We start from the raw sequence: 21007 nt of genomic DNA on the forward strand, positions 1-21007 counted from the left end.
TTCGAGCGCTTCAGATGGCATAATAGAGGAAAATCCAGTATGTCCAGGTAGCTGTAGCGGCTCTCCTGAAGCTGTGCAGAGAGACAACAGCAACATCGGCCAAGCCTTCAAGATGTACAAGCCCTTCTTCATCTTTTATAATATGATGTTCATCATCAAAAATGCTCCGTGGAATAATGTTTGCATGCAACGACGAGCATGTTCATGACCAGAGGTGGAAGTGAACAAAACCCGCTGCTCCACGAGAGAACCCATAGCTGTAGTGGCACGACATCATCGCAGGCCAGATACTAGCCATAGCAAAACAATTTAAATGAAACTGACAACAAGGTATTTGAACGGCCTCTGCACGGCCTGCTGGCACAGCTCTGGTGTACCCGCTGCTGAAGCGAAACACAGCCTGGAGAGACACAGCCGGGAAGATTCGTTGGACCAGAATGCCTGTATCCCAAGCATAGACGGCAGCTAAAACACAACAGCATTGGGACCAGTACTTCTGTTCGGCGGGGGTGTAGTGTAACAGTTCCAGGCCTCAGCCTTGCGGGCCAACAGCCAAGCTGTTCCACTGCTCGGCTGGTTGTTTCTCGGCTGAAATGAACAGATGCAGCAGTCAACTCCGGGCATGCGTCGGGCGCCTGCAGGCCTTGTTACATGCATGACCAGGTGCCAGGCTCTATTACAATCCAGGATCGTACTTCGTTTCTCGGCATTTCGCGTTGCAAAATTGCGGGGGGGATGTTGAGGGACCAAGGGGCCACACCGAATCAAACGTCAAAGGGTATATGTAAAGTGTCGGAAAGTCCTATTTAAAACTACACTTGCCTGATCCTACAATAAAACAATTCATTAAAGCCTCGACTGTCCCAACTTCTTAGTTTCTGCCGCGTAGATCTTGACGAGCTGCCTGATCGAAAGATCCAGCAGCACATCCTCAGAGCCACCGGGAATGCGAGCACCCCAGACTTCACGGGAGATTTCTGTAGAGTAAATATATATTAGCGATTAAATCTCACAATGTCGCATGCCTGGATGGGTGCCAAATCTTACTTTCCACGAGCTCCCCTTGGCCTGTTCTCGTCAGGCCATTACCGCCAAACAGCAGCACGGCAACCTGAGAGCACTCGTTCAGTACCATACCCGCCTTTGCCTTTGCCAGCGCCGTAAGCCCTCCTAGCCTGCGGTCGCCTTCTTCCTTCGGCATGTGTTTCACCTGGTATAAGAACTGCTCAACCCAGGCCCACATTGACTCCAGCTCTGCACCTGCTTTGGCGAGTCGATGCCGCACCACGGGTTGTTCCATCAGCGTCTTACCAAATGCCTCTCGCTTCAAGCAATATTCGAACGCAGCGCTCAAAGCGACACGCGCCTGACGAGTGACCCCAACTGCGATAGTAAGGCGCTCATGGTTGAAGTTTGTCATGATATATTTCATGCCGAGGCCCTCTTTGCCAATGAGGTTCTCAACGGGCACCTTGACATCGTCCAGCTCAATGTACGTCGTGCCGCTGGCGGTTTGACCACTGACGTAGAACCGACGCATCGATACACCTGGATAGTTCTTCAATGGCACGACGATTATTGACAAGCCAGCTGCACCGGCTCCGCCAGTTCGAACCGCCATCGTCGTGTAATCGGACCAGATGCCATTTGTGATCCTGTAAAACAAGTGTTAGCTAGGTAATCAACGCCATAGGTGAGGCAGGTAAATCCCCACCACTTTTTCGTGCCGTTAATGATATAATGCTTGCCATCTGCAGACTTCACAGCAGTAGTGGTGATATTGGCGACATCGCTGCCAGCATCAGGCTCGGTAATCGCAATGCACATTCTCTTCTTGCTCGTCAAGAAGTCTGGCAGGAATCTCTCCTGCAACTCTTTGCTTCCAAATTTGATTATCGGCGGGATCCCAAAGGCGTGACCTGCTGTCATAGAGCTAGGCGGACCATGAAGCCCAGATCGTGCCATCTACATCCGTTAGCTGTCCATCAGCCATCTTGTGCCATTTCAAATCCGCTGAGTGCCCACCTCGTCCAGATAGATGCCCGTGTACACAATATCCCAGTCCTCCACCTTGACGCCTAAAATGTCATGAATTCCCAGCCTCTTCAGCCAGTCCACGGGCAGCGGAGAGGGCAAATTCGGCAATAACATATTATGCTTCCCAAACGTCCCAAAGACATGCTCGGGAACTTGGCTCTCACGCTCCCATTCCATCGCATGCTTGGTCATATTCTCCCATAGGAACGCGCGACATTTTTTCTGGAATTCCCGATGTGCTTCGGTGTAGTAGGGAGAAGGAAGGCCGCAGAGGTACGGTGGTTCGGAGAAGGGAACGGGGTTCTCAGAGTTCGTCGCCATTGTGGTCGCGTGGGGGCTGGGAGAGAGAACGGGAACGGCTACTCCGTGGTGCCAGAGGTTGATTATGTCGGAGGCGTCTTATATATGTCTCTTGCATTATTGGCTTTGAGACTCCCCTCCTCCAGGCCTGGAGCTGTGGAGGTCCGGGGAATTAGTTGACTAGCGTTTGTTAACCGTGGCCCGGTGAGCTGTTGTAGCCGAGGCCCAGCAGTGGCGATAAATATACATAGGTCCATATGGAACACTCGTATCCGTATGGAGTACACAGAGCGTGAAGAAATAGTAAGGAGGATTTGATAGTTAGATTCTGTTGTTCTTTCTACATGGACTTCCAACTAGTTAACTAATAAAACTACATAGTTAACTACCTGTAGAATCCCGAGGCCGACTAGTTAGCTAACTTAACTAGGTAGTTACCTAGGTAGTTAACCTACAAACTTCTACAACAAACATAGACAATATAATAACTATAGTATCAAACCCCCACAGTTGACGGAGTCCATGTCTTTAGAAGCCTTACGTCCTGCAACATATTCCATAGATTGTTTGGCGCAGGAGATGCTTCCGACGTTCGTCGATGGCAATCGGAGATGCAACGGCGGTGGGTGAAAAACTTGGAACATCTTGAATATCAGTATAAAAGATGGGAGTAATCTCGTCTTAAACTCTAAGCATCTGTATTCATAGATGGCGACCATAGCGGTTCGTTTGATTCCACTCCGAACTGCATGGCCCCAACATAATAGGGGCATGGTACCAGGTCCCACCCAGTGTTACAGCAGTGAAATAGTGAAAGGACTTGATTGTCACTCCACGGTTTGCCGATGATATCTGATCAGCCGAATTCCCTTTTTATTCTCCACGTTCTGGAAAGTGGTGGGTTCGCGAAGGCCGTTGAGCAGCAAGCCCAATAATTGGATTAATCTCTTTCGAAACCATATCGGTTCGTAATCAGCGAGAAAGCCGAATAGATGGCGGCTGCTCAGGTATCGGAAGTTGTTCGTATTTCACTTCAAACTCAGTGCTGCATATGATTTCTTCTCTTGATTTACCATCATTCCATTTTCTTGCCTTTCCTGGCGTGATATGCGTAGTGGTATCGCATTTCCCACTAGTCATAGGTGTAGGATCGAAGTAATTTCGGGAATGAAGTGCAATGCCAGTTTTGTTAGACCCCGAGTTTTCGGAAACATTAGCATATTTTCTAAATGCAGAAGCATGCTTGCGATATGTGAAAAGAGACTTGAAAGCTGCAACGCAAGATACTATCACAGCTATAGTGCATTCCATTGCATCCCAAAAGAGGAGCCAAGATGGAGGCGTATGTGCCTTAAGGCTGTTGTCGATGGCCGCAATTCGAAGGATCGACATAGCAATGACGGTGAAACCAAGCAGGAACAGTCCAACCAGGCCGAGTTTCTGGGATAAAGGAAGGGTAGAGGTGAGGATGAATGCAACTGGTAGGGACATGACTAGATCAAATACCAGTTAGTGCTATTAGGATGGAATAGTTAATGGAGGTGCATACGCATTAAGTCTGAAAGAATATCAGCGGTAGTAGTGAATCGCAGACTAATCGCTTCTCGTCTGATGTGTTTAGGGGTGTTACAACTGACTAGAAGCCCAAGCGTCAGCCAAATCCAGACTTAATATGATAAAGCTCGGAAAATACATACAGCCATTCAGATGTGAGCAGGCCACTGGAATTAAAACGACGGAGACTATGCCTAGCCCGGCTGTAATTGCACTGATCGCATACCATGCGTTACGAAATGAAGCAATGTTCTTCACAAGCCTCCAAAGCAATGCAAGCAGGCTGGCTTTGACGGCATACAGACAAAGCGTAAAAATGATGTTGCTTGCAAAGGTTAATTTAGCCAGGCAGCCAACCTGGGAAATGAAGTTAATAGGAAGTCTTCCTGCCTGGAGTCCAGACATAATGGAGTAGAGTGAGGGTGCCACCAAGGTTGCGAGAACGTTGTGGCCGAGCAGCAGCGCATAGGCAAGTGCTGCGAGAAAGTCATCCCAGAATAAGCGGCGGTGAACACAAATTCGAATCACAAAACGGCTGATTAGGAGCAAGGTAGTGACACCGAAAAACACCCACACAGATATCTAGAGCGCCCGTTAGCAATAGTGAGAGGTAATTCGAAAGCCAGAAGAACTGACCAGCAGTGCAGGTTTGCTGATCCTCGTTGCCAATAGTGGCAGACGATGGCCAATGAACAATGAATCCATCGCAGTTGAAAACACCCCGTGGGTAGAGGATTTGAAGAACACGTTCTTGTTCAACCAGGTGGGAGAAAAGGTATTCTAGGGGGCTGCCACCCAAATGTGATAACATATATTTCATCTTCGGAGAATAACTGGAGTATATATGCATGCCCAAGCTTGCTTGCGTGCAGCCAGGGGGATCTCCACTCAGCCCAACATAGGGATTCTGAGCCAGGCGATTACTTCCAAACACAGGTCTGGGCTACTCCACAAGTGCAGCTAGCTTTGCATTGGGCGTGCGCCAGTTTTCGCCAACTTGAGGTAGCGAATAAATGGGGAGAGCGCTGGGAGAAAATGAGACGAATCAGATATCATGGAAGCAGCCCTTCGATATCGGCAAAAAGCGGTTTCAGCCATGTGTAACTGCTCCGTACTCTGTACGAAGCCTCTGGATTTGACCTGGGCTAGTAATGCTCCGAGAAAACGCCACCATTATTGGAGCCAAAGCCGTGGGAGTCTGTGAACGTCGTTGAAAGTTTTGTTTCAAAGGCTGGGGGGCGCTAAACTCGGCGCAACCTTGATCTCTAAAGGTCGTTAGCGACCAAGAAACTGTTTAGGTACACAATTGCCCAGCTTCGACGGATTTTCTGTACTCCATTCTATAGCTATAGACTGGTCTCATTGAGAAATCCTTCCTCCTCAGGAGGGGACCCACGTACGAGCTCCAAGCTCCGTATATAAAGAAACCTGTGTCTTGATGTGACACCCATTGCCCCGTTCATCTAGAGATCCTTCGTGCAAATCGGCCCATGTCACAGGTTTTACCAGTCGGCACAATCGCTGTCAAAAGACATTTTGGTGTTGAGCGATTTCGCAATTTTTGTAGCCCCCAGAACCACATTTGAACCCTGATCTCCATGATTTCCTGACCGCGACAGGTGTCAAAGTGGCCGGAATAATTGGTGTTTCGAACCATAGTTTCAAACTGCATGACGAGGCATGCTAGTTAGTTGGGTCAATTATGTACAGAGTAGTGCGTGAAAACAGCCTTAAGTTATCATAATTCGAGATTATGCCGCTTCACTCAACCACGGGTGCTTTTTTAATGTACTCCGTAGGCATAGGTAAGTTATTTCTAGTAGGCATTGTTCTGTGAATTGTATGCCTAGTTCGGATTCGGCAGAAATGATAGATACCTTAATATATTTCAAAGCATCAAAACTCATAAACATGAAAATGACCTCCGGTGTACACAAAACTACGTCCAATTGCTCCGCCAGCAAAAAAGGTATCACAAGGAAAAAATATAACAGTACAACACGGTATTCCCGAGGGGTTTTGCATTAGATCGGTGTCCCATCGCCCGGAATGTGCACACCCGGCGAACCCACAGCCCCATCTGTTGAAGGCACGCGCTTATGCCACGTTCGTGGCGTATTTTCTCCACTCACGCCGGTGCGCGTCGGCGTCGTCTGGCTCCCTTCGCTCCAAGATTTATCAACTCCAGCACTGCTACCAGCCGCGCTGCCTGCTTTTGCTCCCCTCTTGACCATTTTGCCAAGAACTCCAACTAACTGTGCAGCATCTTCAAAAGACTCGTCGTCCATCCCTTCTTGAGCATTGTATACATCAGCGATGGCTTTTTTAGCCACCCGTCTGCAGGCTGCAGCATCATGAACACAATCATACAAATAGGCAGCGTATTCTAGCTTGACGGAAAGTCTGATTGGGTGAGAACCGGGAAGCAGCTCTTCAGCAAGATATGCTGCGTAACTGAAACTTTCACTTGCGCGGGGAGTGTAATCTATTGCTGGAAGTATGAAAGATGCCGCAAATTTAGGGGTTTCAGGATCTATTCCTAGGCCTGGAGGGCGAAGGTGTACACGGCTTCCGCCGCCAACAGGCCCACCTATGCTTGGCGGGGGGGATGGGACGATAGAATCGCGGTTACTAGAGGTATCTAGTTCAATTGGGCTATTTTGGGAGTGAGAGGTAACGTCGACATGCGAGCTAGACGGAGGAAAGGTATGGATTCGTGACTGATAAACCCTTGGTTGATTGTGGAAAAGAACGATTATATGGTAGAAAGACGCTCGAAGTTTATATGCCAAAGTTTTGAGGGTTATGTAGTCAGCAACCATGGGAAGGATGTATTGCTCAACTATAATCAAACCCTCACGCGAAAGCCATAGTATATGGTGGTACAGATGAAGGGATTTAGTTTCCCGCGTTGGATCTAATCGTCGTAGCTTGCGGGCCCGAAGAAGTTTTTTGGATAATATCACCGAAAGTCCGAGGGTCTTATAAAGCATCGCAGAGAGAAATGGGTTGTCATGGCTGGTCCGTTCCGCGTATAAGCCCAAGAATTTTTGGTCGACATCGGAGGAGGCCATCCACGCAATATATGAAACAGGTTCTTCGAGCTGGCAGTAGTAGCATGATGTTAGTTCCGATACCGAATCAAAGTCCTGGCATAAATTTTCAATGCTCTCGATAGAAGGGGTATCCATTTCCAAAAGGGCAATCGAACACTGGTCAAGAGTAATTCACGAAAAGTACAAGTGCGGAAAGAAACAAGATCAAACAGGAAACACGAACTGGTGGCCCTTTTGCTTTATAGTAGAGTTCAACGCAGGCATTGCGGAGTGGCCAGGGGAGCTTTTGCTGGGGTTATGCGACCCTGGGCGGCTAAATAGCTAAAAACAAATATACTCCGAACTCACCTCAGATACGTCCGTTGATCGATTCAGCCTGGCGCTTAGGCGAAATTTAGGAAAGCGAACAGAATCCAGATTGATACGGGGTCTAATTTTAGAAAATAGTGCCTGCTGGTTGGTATGAAACTTAACGGTCGCGCGCGCTTGCAGTACGCTTTTGGCCCCGGTCTCTTCGGTGATGCGATAATAGAACAGAGCCTTTTCCAAAGGCGCACCTGAATGATTGCTCAAAGTGTTCACGATCGCAAACGGGATCCCGGATGTATGTAGTCGAAACTGCACTGCTCTATGTAGCTTGTCCTTGGGAATTTTGGTCCCAACACTGGTATCCGCAACGAAAAGGGGCTGGCTTATAAAATACAATATTCTGCAAATCAAATAGACTAGATTGTTGTGACAACCGAAGCGACTAGATAAACAAGCCGGATGTTTGCGATAACGGAGTTCAGATGTAATTCGAATGTAATGTACACGAGGGCGCAAGAAGAATAGCAATATAGAATACCTATCTGAATGGTCGCGTTAGCCTTGAATCTCAAATGTTCCACCAGAGAACTTACGTTTGCAGAAATTCTAGTTTGTCTTGGGAAACAGGTGTGACTCCTCGTACGGCTACGTTTTGGAAGCGACAGTGAAACGGCGAAGACGGACCAAGCAGATCAGTGAGTCGAAATGTCGCTGAGAAGTTAGGTGTGCAGATTTTCGACAATTTGCAAGTCATTTTCTGTAATTGAGCGCAAAGGCGGTTGTTAATAAGCGGGCGCCTTGCGGCACAGTTAGGTAGGGTGACAGCGATGAATTGGGCGCATACAAGGGCCACGGCGAGCAAAAAAATGAAGCGTGCCGGAAAACGTTCAGGGTAGATGCTTCATTTCGAAAAAAGATCCCGCAGAAATGATTCCATTGATGCGGTCAGAAGGAAGTTATCAGAAGCTTGGGTGAGTATTCCGAGCTGCAAGGGCTTTGTCGGGAATAGGAACCAAAGCTTGGTAGAAAAAGATTTCCAGCGTCAATTGAACGTCTTGCTCCTTTCGCCGCAAATTTCTGGGGTCGAATGACGCCGGAGAACTTGGTGGTTTCCCACAACGGGTGGGCGATCAGGATGGGGCCGTTGAAAAGTTGAAATCACCACACATGGCATGGGCAGCAGGGCAAGGCTTCGTTCTGGAAAACATTGTTTTTTCCAACCTTATTCCATCATCTCCGCACAACTAAGTCCAAGCATTAGGCAGGTTAGCCTCACGTTGTGCGTGTTGGCTCTGCAGGATCATGCATTGCGGCGAAACTTCCGTCACCGCCAGTTCTACGTGTCAAGCGGGGAGTAGTGCGTGTGTCCAACCCTGGTATCATGTCCGAGCTCCAGTTCGCTTCCGCTTCAGCGGTGCTCTTTGTGAGGCTATGAGCAAAAGCTCATGTCTTATGAGATGCAAGGGAGAGAGAGTCGCACGTTTCGGTCCCTGCCCTGGCTCTGCCACTGTGCGTTCGTAAGTGAGCAAAGCAATCGATATCGGCGGACTGGTATTGTGCGCACCGCCTCGTCTTGGCCCGAGATTCCGCGCGAAAATCCCTGGTTCCTTGCACAGCTCCCAGCCACCGCTTGTTCCCGCCCCAACATCGATTGTGGTCTTTGTCGTCGTCGAGCGCGTGTTGGCGTTGAGCTGGTGGGTCTGGCCGTTGCGTGTTTCCAATTATTTTTTCCTCGGGAGTTTGGTTCCCAATGCCCTTTGGGGCGGAAACTCGGGGAGCGCATGCCCAAGCTGCAAACTAGGGCGCTCCTAAGGCTCATTCTTTGCCCAAGGCACCGCCAGCCCATTTTCTTTGCGTCTGCGGTGCTGATACATACCTACCTGGGGAATGATCGAACCTCGTCCATTGAAGACGGCCTTTCTGAAAATATACAAGAAACGAATATCGATGAATGCCTTGCTCTAAACTCTGAGAGCGGCGTGAGCAACCTAGCAGTTCAACTCCGGTGGCGTCAACAGTGCTAAACTCGACAAGCCACCCAAGCCGAAAGAGGAAATTTAGGACGCCTTCCAACCCACCAACAAATAGAGTAACTACTCCGTACTCCGCAGGTATCTTGCCCAGCCAAGGCCCCCAGATGCCATCGTAGACATATGCAAAACCAACGATGTTTCGCTTGGAATCTCAGTCTACCACACTTCTTTCGCACATGTTTTTGAATCGATAAGCTATCATTGAGATACATAGTTATACCAAAAGGACAAAGGCAAGAACCTAAGTATGAACCCTCCAGTATTTGCTATAACTACTAACTGGGTAATTAACGCACCACGCTCCCTGATACCAAATTTCCCTCGACCACCAATATATACTTACACATATGTCCAAACAAGACGCAACGAATGGCTAAATAAAGCGATTATAAATATACCCCTGCTTCGAGTTAGTGATATTTCCATCCCCATCCCCATCCTAGCCATCCCGGTTCCTCAATGAGTCCTTGATTGCGGTAAAAATTTCGTCGATGCCATGCGACTCCTCTCGTCGAAGTTCGATTGCCGCATGTCGCATTATCATTCTGTCCGAGTCCGCGTTGATCATATCATGCTCGAGCAAAATCAACCTCAACCTCTCCTCAATTCGCGCAACCGTCTCGACTAGCTCTGTATCTTCACAAAGATAGGCTTCTCGCTCAAGTACTGCTCCGCCAGCACGGTCGTTTGCGTAAAATATCTGTGCATCTAAACATGCTCGGCCTGAAACGTGCCACTGCAGGATCTCTGCGTCCTCTTCGATGGTCCATGGAGTGCTATGATCCCATGTCTTTGCTCTCCAACTCTTAGCCAGTCGCTTTTTGAGTCGCATATCACCAAAGTGGCCGGCAACCGAATTTAATGTTCTTCCGTTGCTTCCTGGCATATTCTTAAAAAGCCAATCGTTGGATATTGTTGGATCCATTGAATGGATAACAAGAAAGTTTTCTTCTTGTGAAGTCCATTTGGTACCTAGGATGTTTAGTTGATGCTAAGAGATGCCATGGCCTTGGTTTCAAACCTCCAGACTGGTTAATGTTAGTCAATAGATGGTTAATATTTAGTGCTGCAAGTAAGGGAACGCTTGGATTGTGAGTTAGTTCTTTACTTACTTTCGAACTTTGGGCGGCATCTTGGTTTTGAGATTCCATTTTGTTTGATGCTTTTTATAGTTACACTCGAAACGCTTCTTTGACACTGGGTATCGATGCTGATATGCTCTAGGTGTCAGGCTTCGCTTGTATATATATATATATATATATATATATACATATACCCGAAGAACAGAAAGAAATCCGTTTCTTTGCGGCATGTTCAAGGTAGTGTCACTGACGGGTGCTGGGTGAATGTCAGTATTTCATTGATATCGTAACTCCATGTTAAATCTGGAATACCCGACTATTCGTTCGAAAATAAGTTGTCGTTGAAGACCATGCCGGCAACTGGCATTCAAAAATTCAGATTTTGCCCTCCCCCGTTGAAAAAATATATCGATGCGTCATATGTTTACCATTTTCACAAATTATAAGAACGAGTATCTCATTGTCTCGTTTAATATACTAATGCACTATCGAGCGATATCTTTATCAGGCATAACAATTTTTAACGGGCAATGGCGACCGCAGCCTTTTTATGAGATTATCTAGAAAAATAGCATCAAAATAACACAATCAACTGTGGCCACTTCCGCATTTTTCTTTGTGTTCTTTTCTCTTTATCATCGTTCGAAGAGATCAAAATAGAGCTGTATTGACTTTTCTTGTTAGACATGTCCAATAACTGCAGAGTATAGGCAAATTGTTATCCAACATATATGTGGCCAGATAATACGTCAAGACTTATTTTTTGTTCTGGCATTCTCTCATTATTTCTTGCGAAAGATAATTTTTCTCATTTGGCGGATCAACTTTTTTTAATGAATTATAAATATGATTCTGACTCAAGGAGAATATTGAGGACTGATCTGTTTCTCACACGCCAACTGAGAAAAGCAAAAGGATTCACAGATGATGAATTCATAGTGTCATCATGATCAACTATGAAATCATTTGTCCAACTACTTCTTCTTAAGACATCGTATCTTTTAAGAATGTTGAGAATCTGAAAAAACTCGGACTCTGAAGTTATGAAAAAACTCACTATACGGAGCACTCCATAGTGAGAATCACTCCTCCATTGCTCCGTACATAGCATCCCTACACATAAGGAGGAGGCTTCTTTATCATGCAACTAAGCATCCATAGAAGGCTGCTGCGATGCTACCATTCCATAACTACCTAGTTATGTCTGTCGCAAGGTCATCTTTGCGCTTAATGATTATGACTTAAAACAGTTGTTTAAGACCAGAATACAATGATGTCTGATAAAGGTGGCTATGATGGTGCAGAAACTTATCAAAATACAGAAATGGCACCACACTCTTCTACTTCTTCAGCAGTTGCAGTGACATTGTCCGCAAGTGCCTTGTCAGCCTTGAGTTTTTTGACAAGAGAAGAAACCACTTTAACAAATCCTTTGAGTCTAGCGTGGCTCATATCGCAATTACTGATTCTCAGTCTGTAAACTGATATTTAAGCTCTAATAGTTATTGTTTCTCAATCATCCTCTAGATTGAAGCCCCTTAACCAGAGACTTCATAAGAATGAGAAACAGAGATAACGGGGCATTTCCAAATTTTTGAGTGTAATCTGACTGAGAACGGAAACAGATACTTATTTTTTGCACGCATTTTAGCAAATGGTGAGGGTGAGATGGCTCCACATTTTCTGGGTGAGAACTGAGAAGTATCTCTAGTTATCAGAAACTGCTGGGGAGTGGGTAGAATGTGTATTATAGTCGATTTCCCTCACTGAAATATTTTCGAGGCTTGTGGGTATCAGACACGCAGGGACTACCCACTCTGTAGAAGTTTTACCGATTCATGCCCCCAGCAGCCAGAGAATATCCTCCGATTCCTGCTGTACGCCTTCTGTCCACTTAGTCTTCATTTCCACCTCACAGAGGATAGGCCATCTTGTCGTCGGCTTTTACTGTTTCTCGAAGGTTTATTATTTCTTGTCAATAAAGGGGCGGACAGAGCACAAAAATTGATGCTGCATAAAGAACAAGGAAGATATCTCGAAACCTTGGCTACTTTTTAAGAAGAGGCGCTCCTTTTATTTAAGGTGTAGTTTTTCTCGCTGCAGTGCAGTAAGCAGACATAAGTTAAAGAGATCGATATGATCAATCAGACAGATGATCTGTAATTGGAGCTCAATACTGTCATAAAATCAAAGTCAACTGATTTTGTGCAATTATGCCTCAAGAAGGCAGGTAAAAGTGCCAACAGTAAGGTTGATATTGCTGATATCAGCTATCTCATTGAAGTGAGATTGCTGGTGGCGCGAATGTATGTACACACATGTAGCATACGTTTATATAAAACCAGATATTTTCAGCTAGATTCACTAGATCTTCTTTTGAGAATATACTGTTCTGCTCTTGTGCTTTATTAACCTTCTTAGCTCAATAAATTCTGAAAATTGCCAAGTATATTGACAAGAGGCTCACTCATTAGTGGTAGCACTTCAACCATGGCAAGAAACAGGCTTTCTCTTGAGTCTGAGCCGCTCCTGTGCGACTGAGTAGTGGAAGAATAAGAATGAAGGAAGAAGCAAAGGAAAGGGAACGGGGCGAAGGGGTATTTATGTTCAAAGATCCAGCTAGTAAGAATTTGAATGCCTTCACCTGCTGGAGGCAAAACATGCCTGTCACTGAAAGGTGGGACATCAAAGTGCGCGAAGGGAAGCGGGAATCCATTCACCGTTGGATTCCAGCTGAGGCGGTGACTCGGAACGCCCCGAGGGCAGTATCATTCAGATGATCAATATCGCATAGTCTAATCAAACTTCACTCTTCTAGGACAAAAAAACAGGTCTGGTATTTATGAACAGGCAGGCGCACATAAAAGGTCTGTATATATAAAAAAGGGAGGTAAAGTAGAATAAAAATAAAAACCAAACTCGCTCGATGCAGCCTGTTGGGGGGGGGGGGCAAAAGTCCCATAATGCAGAAATAAAAGGAAAGACGGCCATAAAGAGCCTAGGCATATTCACTTATCGAATGGAGCTCGTCATCGGAAAAATACCCAACGAAGGCTCGACGAAGGAATATTTTCCAAGGATTTATACGAGCAGTATATAAATCTTTTTCACCTTCCTCTCCAGGCTTCACATTTGAAATTGTAAGCTTGCTGTTGGTTTCGGGTTCAATGGCTTGATATTCACAGTCATCGTTACCACAGTCACTCCGAGCGCCGGAGGCGGTCTTAGAACGTTGGGCAATTCTCCTCGCCAGTTTTAGGTAGGATTTAACACTCATATCGTTTAGTTTAAAGGCTTTATCCATGGTAGTTTCATATTCTACTTCAAACTCGAATGAGATGTCTTCCGGGTCCTGGCCATCGACTTTCTGTAGTTGGTAATCTCGCCAGCTTAAAGGTGTTTTTGGATGTTCAGAGTTACGTTTGAACTCTGCATTGAATTTTGTAATGTTGGCATAATATTGGGTATATCCCAGCCAAGTAAATGGCTGATTCGAGTACGCTGGCCCTGGGGGTGCCGTCTTTGAAGGCGGATCTGGGACTATGAACTTCGGAGGTCTTTTCTTTCCCTTCTTCTTCTTCTTCTTCTTCTTTTTCTTTTTTTTCTTTTTTTTCTTCTGCATTTCTGGCACAGGCAAATCTTTTTCATTCGCCGTCTCTAACGAAAGACTTGGCGGATCAATTGCAAGAGTCGAAGGGGTTTCAAGAAAGCGCTGAAACCATAACTCCGATTCCTCTAAGCCAGAAATATTGTATTCTATCACGCGTAAACTTGGGAAGTAATTGGGAATGACACTGGGAGAGACTAAAGAAACGGCATATCGTTCACCCCATTTCCCGCCTATTTTGCGGTGGTAATTATCTTTCAATTTCCTGGTGGAAAGAGGCAGCAGAACGTCATTATCCTCAGCAGGCGACGGTATTTTTGACCAAATTTTCCGCAACTCGCGAAGGTACGATGTTTTTGACTGAATGCTTAGCTTCTTGGACACATCGGATCTTTTCTCTAGCGCCAGGGCGCTTTTGTCTCCGATTTTTAAATCATGAAAGTCCTGAAACATGAAGTGATCGATATTCATATGTCCATAAGCGCTACCCACTATCACATCGCGGTATTGCTGCAGCCATAAAGTGTACTTTTGCCAACATGATTCATCCCACGCCGCTTTTGAAGCAGTTCTGGCAGGAGGTACATGGCCAATCAGTATTGCCTTCATGCCCCTTTCTCGCATGAAATGGAGTTGAATTCGTAGCCATTCCATATGTTCATAGCCTGGTTCGGATCTAGCGTAGCACCCATCCACAGCGCTGTTACTGTCGAAGAAATACATCGTATTGAGACTGAAAACTGCCAGCTTGTTTGGTATAACTTCGGAATAGAACCAGCCTCCCTCCACGAAGGTGTGACGTTGCGCTTCCGGGATGAACGCGCCCCACATAGTGGAAAAAGTTTTCGTCCATCGATTAGGGCCAGCTTTTAAGATATTATGCGGCTTTATGTCATTATTACCGATTGTAGGGACGATCGGTATCCGGAGATGCCGCCCAGACTTAGTTTTCTCAGAAAAGGCATCGGTGAGACCATCGACCATGGCCTGATTAAGCGCAGCGATGTCTTCGTTGGTTCGTGGAATTTTCTCGTCATTATCGTGGCGCGCTGAATCTCCTGTCCAAATTACGAAGTCAACAGAATCTCTCAAGTTATCGCGTATCCATTTAAAAGTCGCGTTGGCGAGTGTCAGAGGGCTATCGCAGTCGCTTCCTGCAGTGCCCAGGTAGCCCGCATCACCTTTGCCCCTGTGGCACGAACGAGTGGAATCGGACTTGGTGAAGGCCTTATAATGCGGATCTGGATGGATATCTTACGATGGGAAAAAGTGTCAACAAAGACAGATCCACGCGGTTCGGATTTCTACCCACCGGTAATATGTAAAAATCGGCCATGTAGCTTCGGTTTAGCGTGGCTGCTGATTGAGGAGGTCTGGCCTTCGAAATCGATCCTCCCCTGCAGCGGCTGCTGTGTCTGTGCAGATAGTCCCGACGCAAGAGCTGCCACGAGCGATATCCTCCAGAACCAGGGGCTCATCGTGTCGGTAAGTTGCGAGGGCCGGCGCCCAACAGCTCATTCTACAGCATGGATCGTAGGGAGCAAAGCGAAGGGAGCAAAGCGAGCGTGGGTAAAAATAAAAGAAGCGTAGGCAACGAGGGCGAGGCGCAATCACAGCTGTCAGACACGATGCCGCCCAATTGAAGCTGAAGTCGAGGAAGCGTGACAAGGCTTGGGAAGGAGCGGCCCGCGCCGCTGATTGGCTGACGCCGGGTCAAATGACATCACCAGGCTGACACCCTCAGCGGCGAGGCGTTTGGCGGCGCGACGGCAATATGCGAATCGCAGAGCATGACAGCTTTGTGACAGGTAACTAGCTAACTAGCGGTCATGCCGCGTTAGCAGCATCGCCATGAGGAACGGTGGAGCGCAGGATGTGCCAACTAGCGAGCTAACTAGCTGTCCTAGCCGGTAGGGGCGAGATAGGCCAGCAGCACCAGCAAGCGCAGCTTCCAGGCGTGACTAATTCCGAAAAGGGGCCGCCAGTGAAACGGGTGCAGCGGCTGTCGCCGCGCTCCATGCGCTCCAGAGGTGGTTGAGGTCGAGCTGTCGTGCTTGGGGCGGATGATGGTTTCAACCGAGGAACTGACTGCCTGTCCAACCCATGGCAGGCGGGGTAGTCAGCGCCCCTCCCTGGTCCCAGATGTAATATCGAGAACGATAATATTACTGTCCTTCTGAACGTTCACACATTGTTCTGCAGTCACTCGTGATAGTTATCCCGGCCGAGGTTTTACTTTGCGAAAATGTCGGGTTTCCCAAGCTTGCAGCCTGCCTTTACCATCCAGGTGGGCTCTGCAGGAGATAGTTACACTCTTAGCACATGAGCTGACGCAAAGCAGGTTTTCATTGAGCCCCCCACTACTGTTGGTATGTTATTTCCTCACCGCTGCCGTCCCACTGGGGCTGACGATATCATGCTAAAGGAAACTCTTCCCGAAAATGCAACCTGTTAGTGACGGTATGATGAAGCCTCTAAAATGGGACAGACGACAGAGGTCTAACGATTCCATTCATAGCCTATGGTTGGCGGCTCTATCAAGAGTGAGCCGGGCTTTGCTCCTGCATTTAATGGCAAATTTGTTGGCACTGGCAATGATTATATTAGTGTGGATGCCGACGGTAAACGGCTCAGGCTCAATGCACATGGAGTGATCCAGTAAGCAACTCCCCTCTTTTTCCAGACACCCCGAGCAGCTAACGAAAGTGCTAGGACTGAGGATGGAGCGGTAAGAAACCTTGACGGCCCGGCGAATTGTACTAATACATAAGCACGCTGACGATGCTCTAGTCCGTCTACCTCCATTATACGGGTATTGTTTCTGTTTCCCCAGAACTCACTGCAATTCTGAGTGGAGAATCTGAGTCAATCACCACCCCGTTTGGCGATTCATGTGCGATACCCCTTGTCTTTGATTCTTTCAAGTTACTCCGTTGACTAATACTAACATAATAATTTGCTAGTTACCCACCTTACATTCGAGGTCAGTGCACTTATACCATGTTTTGCTCATCTTCTTACCTCCGGTATTACTAGACTGGCGATGAACGTTACGCCTTCCTTGAGACTGAAGTCTTCGTCGCTGCCGGCCACTTTATTTACGAAAAAGGTCAGCGCCCGATCGTCGAATACAAAGTTAGCAAGGTCTGCAAAGGTTGAGGATTTCGATACAGAGTATATAACTATATATACTGAAGGATTTAACGAATCTCATATTTCATCCATTGTCATTTCCCCGTCGAGTATTATTATCGTACATCATAATTCGTAACATCCCAAAAAACCCATCACATATCATCAAAATATAATTTTTAATATAGCCCAGAACCATTCCCCAGATACTATTCGAGGGAATACTAAAAAGCTCATCCCAAAAGCGGACGCCTTTCATCTGCGCCCTCGTAGGAACCCTCACCGTCGTCATCGGGGTAGTTCTGCACTCCGACCTGATTTCGGCTCTCTAGCATCTGCGCCAACCTCGAATTTCCCCACCAGGCCTCTATCATCCCTAGAACCCCAGTTCCGGTAGCAATTCCCATCCCGTCTTCTTCTTCACCCCGCTTCTCTCTTAACCTTCTTGTCACAGCCGAAGTCACCACCCACAAGATAGCAGCCAGTATCAAAGTGACCAACACGGCTATCGCTGTAGCCAAGACTGTGAATGTGCTAACGGCGCATCCGAAAGGTCGTGATCGTAGCTCCCATCGTTCTTTTGGGCCGAGGGCGCATATCGAATCGTTTCCCAGCGGCGAGAGGATGGGTATCGAGGCCCTATTGGGAACACAAGTCGAAGACTATGGAAAGTGTGATGTCTTAGGCAACATAACTTCATGATCGAGAACGAAGCAGATAGAACAACGTGGTGTTAGACGTACGGACGAGCACCAGCTGCAGAAGCTTGCTGCCTTCAAGCAGCCGGAGCAATCTTGAAAAGCCCAGCAGAAACGAAGGACATCGTTAGGGCTTAATTTATAGGAGTGAGACCCGGCAGCAATACTATCCATTCTTGTAGAAATCGCAACAGTTAATCGGCGCGCTTGGAAGCCAGGAATTGGCACATAGATAGATCTATGATTGTTTGGTTAGTGAACAATCTCCTCGTACGAGACACGTGGATGCACCACAAAATGATTTGTCAAGGCAACAGGAGGCATGTATTATACATATAGAGAAATGGTCGATTTCTCTTCCGCTTGTATTGCGTGGCTATTCTAGATGATCTAGTTATCAACTGCTCTGGAATTCGATGCGACGCAGTTCTAAAACTTGCAAACGTTTAGAGTTTAACAGCTCAAGGGAACGCGTAGGACACAGCATCTGCATCATAGTACTCTGTACGGAGTAGAAAAGTCTCTAAAAGTACATAGGAAATATTGTTGAAGAATGGCCCCTTGAATTGGGATCCAGCAAAGTTAGTCTTTACTCAGACAAAGAATGGTCGATTATATGCATGCCCAGCAGACTATAAGTCTAGAGACAGAAATCATGAAGTTTAGACATGGGATTACTTATTGATATTTTAATAAAAGAAAACACCGGAGCGGAAATATCAGAGATGAAATTGAAAGTACATACGGAGTACATACATAAGCACAGCTGACGCGTTCCACCAGGTTCAGAGGATACTTTTCTCTCAACGAACACAAACCAATAGATATACTGCACTCCATCTGCATATTTGGTTACTTTCTTGAGTTTATTGAGTTGATATCACGATTTCTTTAATTTCGTAGTTATTGCTGGATGCCTCTTTGCCTAATTTTAAGGCTGTGTAGCAAGATGGATACGCGGGTATCTATATCAAAGTAGTAGCTCTTTTGAACAATGGTAACCATAGAAGTCTCTGTTCTGCATCCTCTATATAGGTGCACAGAAGCTTACGCTATGGTCAAGCTATGGTCAATCTTTTCTTCCATATCCCAGGCAAATGTTTCTATCGCTTTTTTCAAGTGTAGCCACGTATGCCTCGGGCTTTTTCGAGCTATCGGCTCCGATAGATAACTGCACGATAGAGGCCCACTGTTCTCGTTGAAAAGGAGAGAGAAAAAAAAAGAACATCTCTGTCATGGTGGATAGAGGTGCCATTTCGTTTGTGATTTGGGGAAAAAGGTTTTCATCCTTCAACAAAAGTCAAAATACTGGGGTGCCTTGTTGGGGCTATTATTTTTCATTCTAAAGGCGCTACGGAGGTCGCCGCCAAAAGTTTTGGTCCTCAGGGGCTTAGCGGCTGTAATATTTCCAAATGCATACAACATAATTACTGTACACTAGTGTAACCAGGCTGAAAAGGGGCCTCTTTTGGTTTCCATCTGAGCTTTAAAAATGATTTTGTATGGAGAGCTTGATCTCTACTCCGCGTGCTCCATATTCTTTGTACATGAAGTAGGAGCTTTGAACAAGCTTTTACAGTCACCATTCAAAAGTGTTGGCTGTGAAGTCTAATTTCTACCCCTCAGAAAACAACCCCTGATGAAGCAAGCAATTCTGATTCAGACATAGATGGTGATTTTGAACATGATTCAAGTAAAGATCTATCTCAGTTTGATGGGCTTGATTTAATAGAAACAGTAGAGGTTGAAGAGCTGTAGAATTTTCAATTTAATATGGTGATTTTAGAATAGCGCGTACTCCACACAGAAGCTTGTTGACTTATCTAGTTGATTAATTGATTTGGCGGGGTGTAATTTGTTACATAGTGGTAATCTATTGTAATTTATTTACGGCTCTGTATTTTATGGGGGGACCAAAACTTTTGGCGGCGACCTCCGTATTTTGCTAGCCTCTCGATTTCATCATTCACATCGTTGTGATTCTCCCTCTATGACAATTCCCGAATATGCAAAGTCCGCGGCGCCGGGCGAAAGATCAAGCTCCAATGTGGAGTGTAGGCAAAAAACACCATTTAGACGATCTGCACTGGAAAATCAAGTTTCAACTCTAATTCTAGTTCTTCCAAAATTCCAGGCCATTAATCGGGCGTGCCGAAAAGCTGGATTCTTCACGTGTTTTAGAGTTTTGGCAGCAGAAACAAGCTTCTGACAAAAATGCGCTAGTTTACAAGTTAAACCCTCACCAGCGGGGCGAGGATTTCGGAATCGGCGCTTAGTTGTTCCACCTGCTTATAGCAAAACACATCACACAATCATGACCAGGCAGAGCTATTCTTAGAATATCGTGTGCTGCAGAGTACAAATTGCAATCGTTGGCTACCCACAATGATAATGCACTCTATCCTAAATATGGAAATTGAGCTCGCAAAAATCTGATCAGTAACAGGGATAAAATTCGGGGGCCTGGAATACGAAACTCAACCCTAAGCACTAACAATTACCAAAATGACTGAAACAAGCTCCTCGAAGTTTTCAGGTATTCTTTTCTACGGAACACTATTGTTTTGAGGTTAAAATGTTGTTTCATGGTCTTCGCGTATATACGGAGTATGAAAGATGTTGAGGCCCCCCCCTTTTTTTTTTTGAATACGGCTCTAGATTCTCTGCAAAGTTGGTTCTTGCAGTCGGGGTTTCAAAAGTCAAAATGCAACATGGTCAGGGAGTAAAATGGATTCTGCAAAAATCTCATCTGTGTTCTGGAATATTTACCTCATTAGCTCAGGGTAATCTTGAGGCCGATGAACTCCTACATCAAGCTAGACTTCATCTATGGATGATGCTGAAAAAAAAAAAAAAAAAAGCCTGATTTCTGGTCTACTATTGACAGGAACTGGTCTATACGGCGTTGTATAATTGTTGGCTACCCATCCTAGTGAAATGAGTCCCCAGTTTGTGAGTTTGTGTCACCCAACAAGGCGGATCTTCAACTATCTAAACTCGAGACGAGATCTTTCAAGAGTTAAATACTTGTGGGTTTTAAGTACACCAATCATAGTCTCAAAACGAAGTTACATCGTTTTTGTTCGATGCGTTGAGTGAAAGCAAACTTGCCTCTGGATCGGATTGTACTCTGTATACCCTATTGAATTGCGATTAACCCTGCAATCGCTCTATCACCCATGATGGTCAGGTCGCAGGT

General features: G+C 46.1%; 7 protein-coding genes across 7 annotated transcripts; 1 reads left to right on the top strand and 6 right to left on the bottom strand.

Moving 5' to 3' along the window:
• Window positions 1–846: 846 nt before the first annotated feature.
• Window positions 847–2358, bottom strand: LOZ57_000167 (uncharacterized protein; the record flags this gene model as incomplete). Its single annotated transcript, XM_049249275.1, has 4 exons — window positions 847–977; window positions 1048–1655; window positions 1715–1965; window positions 2026–2358. 4 exons carry the CDS (start codon window positions 2356–2358, stop codon window positions 847–849), a joined length of 1323 nt encoding a protein of 440 aa, XP_049111469.1.
• Window positions 2359–3309: 951 nt separating this feature from the next.
• LOZ57_000168 (uncharacterized protein) lies at window positions 3310–4596 on the bottom strand (the record flags this gene model as incomplete). The annotated part of the gene is made up of 4 exons (XM_049249276.1): window positions 3310–3830; window positions 3887–3973; window positions 4035–4473; window positions 4528–4596. 4 exons carry the CDS (start codon window positions 4594–4596, stop codon window positions 3310–3312), a joined length of 1116 nt encoding a protein of 371 aa, XP_049111470.1.
• Window positions 4597–5350: 754 nt separating this feature from the next.
• Window positions 5351–5563, bottom strand: LOZ57_000169 (uncharacterized protein; the record flags this gene model as incomplete). The annotated part of the gene is made up of 1 exon (XM_049249277.1): window positions 5351–5563. The coding sequence occupies one exon, from the start codon at window positions 5561–5563 to the stop codon at window positions 5351–5353; it is 213 nt and encodes a 70-aa protein (XP_049111471.1).
• A 352-nt stretch (window positions 5564–5915) lies between these two features.
• Window positions 5916–7082, bottom strand: LOZ57_000170 (uncharacterized protein; the record flags this gene model as incomplete). Its single annotated transcript, XM_049249278.1, has 1 exon — window positions 5916–7082. The coding sequence occupies one exon, from the start codon at window positions 7080–7082 to the stop codon at window positions 5916–5918; it is 1167 nt and encodes a 388-aa protein (XP_049111472.1).
• A 2646-nt stretch (window positions 7083–9728) lies between these two features.
• LOZ57_000171 (uncharacterized protein) lies at window positions 9729–10440 on the bottom strand (the record flags this gene model as incomplete). The annotated part of the gene is made up of 3 exons (XM_049249279.1): window positions 9729–10261; window positions 10311–10317; window positions 10402–10440. The coding sequence occupies 3 exons, from the start codon at window positions 10438–10440 to the stop codon at window positions 9729–9731; spliced, it is 579 nt and encodes a 192-aa protein (XP_049111473.1).
• A 2929-nt stretch (window positions 10441–13369) lies between these two features.
• On the bottom strand, window positions 13370–15456 carry PPN1 (Endopolyphosphatase; the record flags this gene model as incomplete). Its single annotated transcript, XM_049249280.1, has 2 exons — window positions 13370–15231; window positions 15291–15456. The coding sequence occupies 2 exons, from the start codon at window positions 15454–15456 to the stop codon at window positions 13370–13372; spliced, it is 2028 nt and encodes a 675-aa protein (XP_049111474.1).
• Window positions 15457–16499: 1043 nt separating this feature from the next.
• LOZ57_000173 (uncharacterized protein) lies at window positions 16500–17812 on the top strand (the record flags this gene model as incomplete). Its single annotated transcript, XM_049249281.1, has 5 exons — window positions 16500–16636; window positions 16691–16706; window positions 16769–16871; window positions 16942–17152; window positions 17443–17812. The coding sequence occupies 5 exons, from the start codon at window positions 16500–16502 to the stop codon at window positions 17810–17812; spliced, it is 837 nt and encodes a 278-aa protein (XP_049111475.1).
• Between the last annotated feature and the right edge of the window lie 3195 nt (window positions 17813–21007).

This window comes from Ophidiomyces ophidiicola (assembly GCF_022830035.1).
Source record: "Ophidiomyces ophidiicola strain CBS 122913 chromosome Unknown scaffold_1, whole genome shotgun sequence".
Taxonomy (NCBI): Eukaryota; Fungi; Ascomycota; class Eurotiomycetes; order Onygenales; family Onygenaceae; genus Ophidiomyces; species Ophidiomyces ophidiicola.